Source organism: Mustela erminea, chromosome 6, assembly GCF_009829155.1.
Source record: "Mustela erminea isolate mMusErm1 chromosome 6, mMusErm1.Pri, whole genome shotgun sequence".
Classification (NCBI taxonomy): domain Eukaryota; kingdom Metazoa; phylum Chordata; class Mammalia; order Carnivora; family Mustelidae; genus Mustela; species Mustela erminea.
Genome location: NC_045619.1, coordinates 87774394 through 87784253, shown reverse-complemented (window position 1 = coordinate 87784253; position 9860 = coordinate 87774394). Strand labels below are relative to the sequence as shown.

General features: G+C 50.0%; 1 protein-coding gene across 2 annotated transcripts; it reads left to right on the top strand.

Annotated features, from left to right (window-relative positions):
• Positions 1-1330: 1330 nt before the first annotated feature.
• KRT2 (keratin 2) lies at positions 1331-9571 on the top strand. 2 transcript variants are annotated; one of them, XM_032348307.1, is made up of 10 exons: positions 1331-1743; positions 1795-2045; positions 3006-3220; positions 3565-3625; positions 4870-4965; positions 5603-5767; positions 6070-6195; positions 7015-7235; positions 8530-8564; positions 8662-9571. In XM_032348307.1, the coding sequence occupies exons 1-10, from the start codon at positions 1416-1418 to the stop codon at positions 9126-9128; spliced, it is 1965 nt and encodes a 654-aa protein (XP_032204198.1). In that variant the 5' UTR covers positions 1331-1415; the 3' UTR covers positions 9129-9571. The 2 variants fall into 2 exon arrangements, with proteins under 2 accessions (XP_032204198.1, XP_032204196.1); XM_032348305.1 differs by having other exon boundaries at positions 1331-2045.
• Positions 9572-9860: the final 289 nt, after the last annotated feature.

Sequence of the window (9860 nt, the reverse complement as noted above, 5' to 3'; positions counted from 1 at the left end):
TACCCATCATCAGGCTCACCCAACCTCCCACCCCCAAAACTTAAGTTTTTTATGTTATGTTATGTTATGCTCTCTTTCTCCTGGGCCCTGAGAAATTCTGGTTTTGTAACTCACGGGCCTACATGGAATGCATGCCCTTAGCACCAGAAAGGAGGAGATAGTTTGTTTCACCCAAAATAATAGTGATACCTAACATTTGTATCATGTCATGGTTTTCAGACAACTTAGTGTGAGTTTCCCATTTTATAGCTAAGAGTACAGAGCCTCAACATTGAATTTAAAGTCACAGAGCCAGGAAATCACTAACTGCAATTCACAGTTAGACCATCTGACCTTAAGTTCCAGTCCAGGACGCATGTGCCTGGCTACACAGGCAAAGGAAGGACTGTGATTGAGTTTAGGTGTGGAAGCTCTCTGCATTTGGTGACCCAATGTGTTTTCTGATACTCATCCATCCTTGGTAATCTTGAGAAGTCAGACTTCCTGGATGTTCAGCAGAATCACCCGATAATCCACGATTAGTGACTAGTTACATCAATATACCCTTGGACCTCAGAGTTATGGAAAGCCTTTGATGGCAACCTCTTTTGAGTACCCAGCGTCAGACAGACCCGGGAATAGAGAAGTTTTTCCTAAGTCCCTCATCCTCTGGGTTTTCAAGTCGAAAAATGAGAGTTGATAGCTGGAAAGACTTTTGTTGCAAGAAAGAAAATTCTCCTCTTTTTAGTGACTGGCTCTTGGGCTCTCCTGGTGCAGTAGGGGGGGAAGGAGTTAAGATACTTTGAAAAATGATAACCCTTCTGAAGCATCCTAGCCAACTTCTTTCTGTAAGAGTATGAATACTTGCCCACGTGACATTTGTACTCCACGAAAGCACTTGTAGACATTCTTCCTGGAGTAGAGGGAGAGAAGCAAGGACTCTGAAGCTGCTACTGAGGGGCCCCATGAAGTTAATAAACCTGTCACCTCTTTCATCAGCCTCATCGGGTGGCAAGCCGGCACAGGCCCGGTGGTAGTTGCCCTCCTTTGGGTTGGTCCAGAGGAGGGAACAGCATTCTGCAGAAGGTCTATTTTTCAGATTGAGAAACCCACGTCCTGATCTCCTCTTTTGATGATTTCACAAAAATCGAATTGCATGACAGATGCCCAGATAAACAGGAGAAGTTTGCAGTCAAAGCAAGTTTTGGGATGGAGCTGATTAGTAGATTTTTAATGGCTATTAGCTTGATAATCACTAACCAGGCGTAGCTTCCAGGCAGACCAAACCCATGCATAAAGTGTGTCCACACCCATGCACACCAACACCTAGTCGGCAGGTATAAAAGGGGACCCTGACAGTCTCCCGACAGCAGAGCATAGTCTCCAGCCTTAACTCATCTCGGAAACCTCAATTTTCCTCGCTGGGCAGAGGCATCATGAGCTGTCAGATCTCGTGCAAATCTCGAAGAGGAGGAGGAGGAGGAGGTGGAGGATTCCGGGGTTTTAGCAGCGGTTCAGCTGTGGTCTCCGGTGGGAGCCGGAGATCGGCCTCTAGCTTCTCCTGCTTGAGCCGCCATGGTGGTGGCGGAGGGGGCTATGGCGGCGGCTTTGGCAGTCGGAGTCTTGTTGGTCTTGGAGGCACCAAGAGCATCTCCATTAGTGTGGCTGGAGGAGGTGGAAGCTTTGGCTCCGGTGGTGGATTTGGTGGCAGAGGAGGTGGCTTTGGAGGCGGCATTGGCTTCGGTGGAGGCGGCTTCGGAGGCGGCAGCGGCTTTGGTGGTGGCAGCGGCTTCGGTGGAGGCGGCTTTGGCGGAGGCAGTGGCTTCGGTGGAGGCGGCTTTGGCGGAGGACGCTTTGGAGGTGGTGGTGGCTTTGGAGGTTTTGGGGGTCCTGGTGGTGTTGGGCCTGGAGGATTCCCTGGTGGAGGCATCCACGAAGTCTCCATCAACCAGAGCCTCCTGCAGCCTCTCAATGTGAAAATTGACCCAGAGATCCAGAATGTCAAGTCTCAGGAGCGGGAACAGATCAAAACGCTCAACAACAAATTTGCTTCTTTCATTGACAAGGTGAGTCATGAGAAGCTGGCTCGGTCTGATGCTCAGGATGCCCTACTTCCACTGCTCACTGGAAAGTAAACAGCAGAGATTCATTTCTTTTAGGAGCCCTCGGTGTAGTCCAGCTAGCATGGCTTATCTCCCAAATGGGAAAGATGTTGTCTTCCTGAGCTGCGTCTTCTGAAATAGTCTGCAGTTAGGAATTATGGATGCCTTTGGCTTTATTGTTTCAGCCTAAATAAGTAAGATTGTTGGAAAATTCTGAAAATCATGGGAAAACTGATCTAGACAAGTAATGGACTGAGGAGTCAGGCCAAGTGGCAGCAGGTGTTGGAAGAAGTTGGCAAGACATCTTCTGAGATAGTCTTTCCTTCCCTGGAAGTTATCACTCTCTTAAGTTCTGGAAAGCTGAACCTGCTTGGGGACGAATGAAATTCCTGCCTTCAAGAGAAGCATTCTCAGTTTTGTGACCTGTAACATCTTTATGGGTGTCACTTTTGAGCATTCCAGGATCTTATCCTGTTTCAAGGCAGATGAACTTGCCTAAGAAATTTATGAGGCTCTTAAAATTCAGCCCGAGGAGCCCTGCCCTGTGGTGCTCTCACACTTAGCACCTTCAGGAGCAGTGCCAGTGGACGCCTATTTTTGGTTTGCCCAAGACTTTCTGGGACTTGCCGGGAATTCAACCAGAATGGGAGAGGGAAATGGCCTGGAGTCTTGGGAGCAGCTGCAAATAAGATAGTGGGCGGTGTACTAGGAAAAGGAGTTCTCTGCATTGGAAAGTACCAGATGTAACATTAGGAGTCTGCGGAGATAGGGAGTTCGGGCTGGATCCAGCATCCATCTTGTGAGCACCAAGTCACGTAAACTTCCTTATGTCCTGAAGCAGGGTCAGGGCTGTCTCCGGCAAATGAGGCCTGCTGGTGGGAGGGGCATTCCAGAGCTCCTGCACTCTTCCTCTGGTCCCTGCAGGTGCGGTTCCTGGAGCAGCAGAACCAGGTGCTGCAGACCAAGTGGGAGCTGCTGCAGCAGCTGGATGTGGGCACCCGCACCACCAACCTGGAGCCCATCTTTCAAGCATACATTGCCAAGCTGAAGAAATACGTGGATACGCTCTCTGCAGAACGAACATCCCAAGATTCAGAGCTGAACAACATGCAGGATCTTGTTGAGGATTTTAAGAAGAAGTAGGTGGCCGAGTAAATGCTGAGTAAATAGCGATTGTAGCCATCCGCTCTTTCCTCTAGGAGGCCACTCATATCCCCCTTGTGTTTGCGGTGATAATTTGTGTGTGCCAATTCTTTGTGAGGAAGACATTGAGGACTTTAGAGATCATGTTTTCTTCACACGTTTTGGAGTTAATTTATAGAAATGCATCGTTATTTGGGACATCACAGTTACCATTTGGAGAGTGAAGGAGTGTTTCATACTCAGGGAGTGGAGGATTTGGGATGAGTCCAGTAGGAAAAGGAAAAGAAAAAAGTAAATAAAGTAGAACTAATCTAACAGCTTTGTCCCCGGGTCCCTACAGGTATGAGGATGAAATCAACAAGCGCACAGCTGCTGAGAATGATTTTGTGACCCTCAAAAAGGTGAGCAAGAGAATGTCATGGCTGGGTGGGACTGAGGGGGCTTCAGAGGCCCACCAGGTCCAGGCAGACAGGCTGGGGAATATCTCTGAGTGGAAACAGCAGTAACCAGGGGAAAGAGGTGAAACATGTCCACCGCTCGTTCTCTTGAAAACAGAAGTGTCTCTACAGTTCAAGCTTCTGGAGCTGTTCTGCACATTTGCCAGAGCATTTCCACCAATAACCTCCTTCAAGCCTATATTGGGCTGTGCACGATGCAAACACAGAGAACACTTCAATTTTCTTCTAAAGTGCTGAGGAAGGGATGGACCTCCCTTAGAATGCCTAAAGATATTGTCTGTTGTGCTGACGAGTTCAGGCTAGAAGGCAGAAGCTTTGGTGTAAAATCCAGAGAAGATCAGGAGAGGTGGGATGGACAGACAGGATGGGAGAGTTGAGGACTGTTAAAAGCCACAGAGGCCCCCATGTTGCATCACCACTTCCTCATATCAGGGAGATCATATGATAGTTGTCTTTCTCTGCTTGACTTATTTCGCTAAGCATGATACGCTCTAGTTCCATCCATGTTGTCGCAAATGGCAAGATTTCATTTCTTTTGATGGCTGCATAGTATTCCATTGTGTATATATACCACATCTTCTTGATCCAAAGTGGTGATGCAACATGGGGGCTTAAGTGGGTAGGAGAAGAATAAATGAAACAAGATGGGATTGGGAGGGAGACAAACCATAAGTGACTCTTAATCTCACAAAACAAACTGAGGGTTGCTGGGGGGAGGGGGTTTGGGAGAAGGGGGTGGGATTATGGACATTGGGGAGGGTATGTGCTATGGTGAGTGCTGTGAAGTGTGTAAACCTGGTGATTCACAGACCTGTACCCCTGGGGATAAAAATATATGTTTATAAAAAGTTAAAAAAATTAGGAAAAAAAAAAAAAAGCCACAGAGGTCCCGTAGTGGGAACGCACAGTGTCTCAAGCAGGAGGGAGAGAATGGTTGACAAAGCTTGTCCTGCCAGAGCTCCGATGGGAGTGTGTGAGCAGTGAACGAGGGCATGGGGGCCCCTAGTCGAGATGCATTGTAGGCTCTGTGCCAAATGACATTGTGGATACCTGGCTCACCTGGTGTGCCTGGGGTGTTGGAGAGCAGCTGACAGGGACTGGGTGGAAGAGAGAGACAAAGAGAGGGTGGGGCTCAGACCTTGAGCCTTGCGTGAGTTTCGCCAGAGGGCCCTTCACGTTTTTTGTAGGATGTGGACAATACCTACATGACCAAGGTGGAGCTGCAGGCCAAGACAGACGTGCTGACCCAGGAGATCGAGTTCATTAAATTCCTTTTTGATGCGGTAAGGAGCCTGCTCCTGGAGAGACCCTTGCTTCCCACCCTTCCCACCAAAGCAGTCCTTCCCAATGAGTGAAAAGGTGGGATGGGTGGGGTTTATGGACTGGTTGACTCCCACTTGCCACCATTCCAGGCCACTATGGGGTTTCTGGGGTGTAGTTCTTGGAGGAGAGGTATTATCTCCTCTGATGTCACAGGAAGGCAGGCTCAGGAAACACAGGACAACATCCCTCCACTCCATTCCTCAAATGTCCAGCTGCCCTTAGGTAGAGCGCTATCTTTTTCCCATCCCTATGTCTAATGTACTTCAGACCACTCCTCCATGCCCATGTGTACACATATCTTCTGAAACATTTGTCATTCACAGGTTTCTTTCTGGGGGCATCAAACTTAACAAAACTGTCTAAATGGTGAAGGTTATCCAGCAGGAGGCTCAGAAATAGGCTCCTCTCCCATAATTCTCTGGACATCCTTGGCAGAGGCCTGGGATTGGTGGCTGTCTCACTTTTATTCCACCCATCGAACCCCACTCAACTTAGTCTGAGCATCTATATTTCCCTAATACCAGGGAGGTGGATGCCTCCTCACAGCCTTTGTCTGTGGGTAGGGAAGCCATGGCCAGACCTCCTGTTGTGTTGCAGGAGCTGTCCCAGATGCAGCAGACTATCACCGACACCAATGTCATTCTGTCCATGGACAACAACCGCAGCCTGGACCTAGACAGCATCATCTCTGAGGTCCGGAGCCAGTATGAGGAGATTGCCCAGAAGAGCAAGGCCGAGGCCGAGGCACTGTACCACAGCAAGGTAAGTATGCAGAGAGAAGAGAGAGCCACAGCTGTCTGACATGCTGGGTTTCACCTTGGCTGGAGAGCATCCGTGAGATGATGGGTGCCTTTGTCTAACGGCAGTTGGGCATCATTCCCAAGCAAGAGTGAACACAGGACCACAACTGCCCTCAACTGAGAATGGCACCGAGTCCTTTTGGGGATAAGAGATAGCTCCCCACCTCTCTCAAAGGCAGCTTGGTTGACCCACCCTGTATTAGACTTTCCTGGGCTCAAGCTAGGCTTCCTCTAAGCTGCCACTGTCCTCCTCTTCCCATACAGTATGAAGAACTCCAGGTGACCGCAGGGAAACACGGAGACAGCCTGAAGGAGGTTAAGATGGAGATCAGTGAGCTGAACCGCATGATCCAGAGGTTGCAAGGGGAGATCGCTCACGTGAAGAAGCAGGTAGGCACAGCCCTCAGGGCTGTGCGGCTCCGGGGGTCGAGCCGGGCTCATGTGGATGGGAGGTTGTGTGTGTGTGTGTGTAGGGAGTGGGAGTGTGTGAGTATGTGTGTGAGAGAGAATAAGAGAGAGGAGAACCTGAGAAATTCTAATCTAGCATATGTGGATCCCAAACATCTTGAGTGTAACATAATTTAAGGCTTGTAACAATTTTTATGGTGGGCTAAGAGATTCCAAAGTAAGGATCGGTGCAGGGAAAGTACAGTGTTACCTTTCAGATCGCTTCCACAAATGAAAGGGAGTGATAACAAATAAAGCACAAGGTCATCTGGCTGGACAGGGAGAGGGTTGGAGTCTCCGCACTGGGTGCCAACCCTAAGCACCAGCAGTGGCGTGGTGGGAGGGCAATGGCTGTGGCAGGGAGATGGCCAGGGGATGGACTTTAGCTTGGAAGAAATCACGTGGGATGGAGAGTTGACTCCAGGGACAGCGGAAGTTCTATGAAGTGGTCCATATCCGAGGTTTCCATTTGCAGCTGTAAACTAGGATAATGTCCTGTGTTATGAGGACAAAAGTCATTATGGGGAAAGCATAAGGGTCTAGTCAGAGGTGACTGGAAGATGATGCCCTGGAGATGACAGCAGGTCTTGGCATCACTGTTTGTGACTCGCATTAACTCCAGGGGGACCCAACCCTTCCAGGGCCAGTGAGTCTGGCTTCCCACACATTCATTTGTCCTGAACACGTTCATTTCCCTTCCCCACCTGCCAGGCAGATTCCACTCTCCATAACCAACAGAAATCTTTTCTCCCTCTCTCCCAGTGTAAGAGTGTGCAAGAAGCCATCGCAGATGCTGAGCAGAAGGGAGAACACGCCCTCAAAGACGCTCAGAGCAAGCTCTCTGACCTGGAGGACGCCCTGCAGCAGGCCCGGGAGGACCTGGCCCGACTGCTGCGCGACTACCAGGAGCTCATGAACGTCAAGCTGGCCTTGGACGTGGAGATCGCCACCTACCGCAAGCTGCTGGAGGGCGAGGAGTGCAGGTGAGGGGCGCTGGGAAGGCCGAAGCTCCTAGAACCTAGAACCAGGAAGGAAGACTAAGGCAGGGACAGCTGGGGGTGGAGCAGGGCCTTCTGACAGCTGAGAGCTAACCTCACTATGTTCCTCAAACAGCCATTCATGACCCAAAGCATTTAGTGTACAGTTGTAGATTTATCAGTACAGGAATGACTGTCCAAGCATATTAAACTAAGCAATAAGTTAATCTTGGTCTCTCCTGAAAGAGAAAATAAAATTTGGTGTTAACAGGTCAGTCCTAGACAGCCGGAAACACTGGCTTATGGGTAAGCAGGGTTCATGGTGTCTTTTCCCTTCACCCGTGACCCAGAGCCAGGAGACCACGTTGGAAGGCTCTGACTGGCTGAGGCATGACTGGCTGGCTGTTCCCTGGCAGCGGTGCCAGGCCTGGTTCTGTGCAGATTTCCAGGGTGACAAACTCCCAAAAGGGAACCTTTCCTTCCCCTGTCTGAAGACCTTGTCTGAGCCCTTTGTCTGTGTTAGCAATATCCCCAGTGATTTTATCTGGCTGAAGCAACCAGAAGGGGACAAGGTAGCCCAGGCCACCAGCAAGCCAGCATGACAGGGAAGGAGCAAGGGCATGCCCCCTACCCTCAGCCAGCAGGAAGAAGTGGGAAAGATTTCGGATGCAGCCAAGGAGGTGGGGCAGGAGGATAGAATAGGGGAGGTTGTACAGGGTTGCAGTTCTTTCTGAATTAGATGCTCACAGTGCAGACTTGTTTCAAAATTTCTAGTGTGGCCTGGATTTGGAATAGCAGAATCCCTCTGAAGGATTTAAATACAAAAACGGGTTGTTCATCAGAAGTGAATTTGCTTTTTGATCATATTCATCTGAGCCAAAAATTGAGATGCGGGGGCGCCTGGGTGGCTCAGTGGGTTAAGCCTCTGCCTTCAGCTCAGGTCATGATCTCAGGGTCCTGGGATCAAGCCCCGCATCGGGCTCTCTGCTCAGCAGGGAGCCTGCTTTCCCATCTCTCTCTGCCTGCCTCTGGCTATTTGTGATCTCTCTCTCTCTGTCAAATAAATAAATAAAATCTTAAAAAAAAAAAAAGAAAAAAATTGAGATGCATTGGGCTGCTATGCCATGTGGACAAACATGGGGCCTGCCCATCTCTGTGGTCTGGCAGCACGAAAGAGAGCAGCTCTGGAAGGTCCTGGTGGCTAATGGTCGAGGTGCCTGCTTGCAGGTAGAAGCTCTAGAACAATAAGTACATGGAACCTAAGGGCCCTGCCATGAGCAATTTTCTCTTTCCCTGACAGGATGTCTGGAGACCTCAGTAGCAACGTCACTGTGTGTAAGTAGTGGGGTTTTCCTGTCCTGTGTGGGGTGTGTCGGGAGGACACAGGCGTTGGCAGTCACAATTTCCATGGGGACGCCATCTTTCTCTGCAGCTGTGACCAGCAGCAGCATATCTTCGAGTGTGGCCTCCAAGACTGGCTTTGGAGGCTATGGTTCTGGAGGTAGAGGATCCGGTTCTGGAGGAGGCGGAGGCTACAGCTCTGGAAGTTCAAGTTACAGCTCTGGAGGCAGAGGCTCAAGCTCCAGAGGTGGCGGTGGAGTGGGCTATGGCTCTGGTGGGGGCTCCAGAGGAGGCTCTGGCTCTGGAGGAGGATACAGCTCTGGAGGCAGCTCCAGAGGAGGCTCTGGCTCTGGAGGTGGCAGTGGAGGAAAATACAGCTCTGGAGGAGGATATGGCTCTGGAGGCAGCTCTAGAGGAGGTGCCGGCTCTGGGGGAGGCTCTGGATCTGGAGGGGGATACAGCTCTGGAGGTGGCTCTAGAGGGGGTTCCAGCTCTGAAAAGGGGGGTTCTGGCTCAGGTGAAGGTTATGGTTCCAGCGTGACCTTCTCTTTTAGATAAGGATGGAGTTCCCCTCTTGACTCTTCTTCTTTAGAATGTAGAAGCCTGTCTCTGTACATCCAATTGACAGCAAGTCAAACCTTGTGATCCACCTCTGAGGGCATTCTGGAAGAAAGGGATGCCCACATACCATGTTTGAAATATCTTCTCTCCACACCAATTAGTTGGAGCCAGTGACAGTGTCTGAACCCTAGGGAAGGCTCTGCACTGCCTGGGCTTGGACTTCCTGCCATGGCCCCTTTTCTGGCCCCTCCTTGCATTGCCCACTTGGTGGTCCTTCTCCTGATGACTATTCTGTGGAGGGCCCCATCTCAAAGCCTGTACCTGTCTCATGACCCTGCCCCCAGAGAAACATGTTTCTGTGTATATAGCCCACCTTGCTGGCTCTGCATCTGAAGTTCTGTGGTCTTGGTGTCTGCACAATAAACCTCATTTGCAATGGATAACATGTGGTGTGTGTTTAATGTCAAGCCTTGGCAGGAGTGGGTATCCAAGAGCTATTACTCATTGTTGTCTGATTGAAGATACCAGAAAATGGAGAGATTGGGAAATGATAAAAGACAAGCTTCCTGGAGTGGGGACATGTTGCCCTGAGGCAGTGTGGCTGGGAGAAGCCAAGGGTATTTTTTTCTGGAAGTCTTTAAGAACAGAGACAGGAGGGGCTAGCCCTGGAGTCAGGGTGTGAGGGTGATGTTCTTATAAAGTATTCTCCAGATCTGGGAACTGTGATAT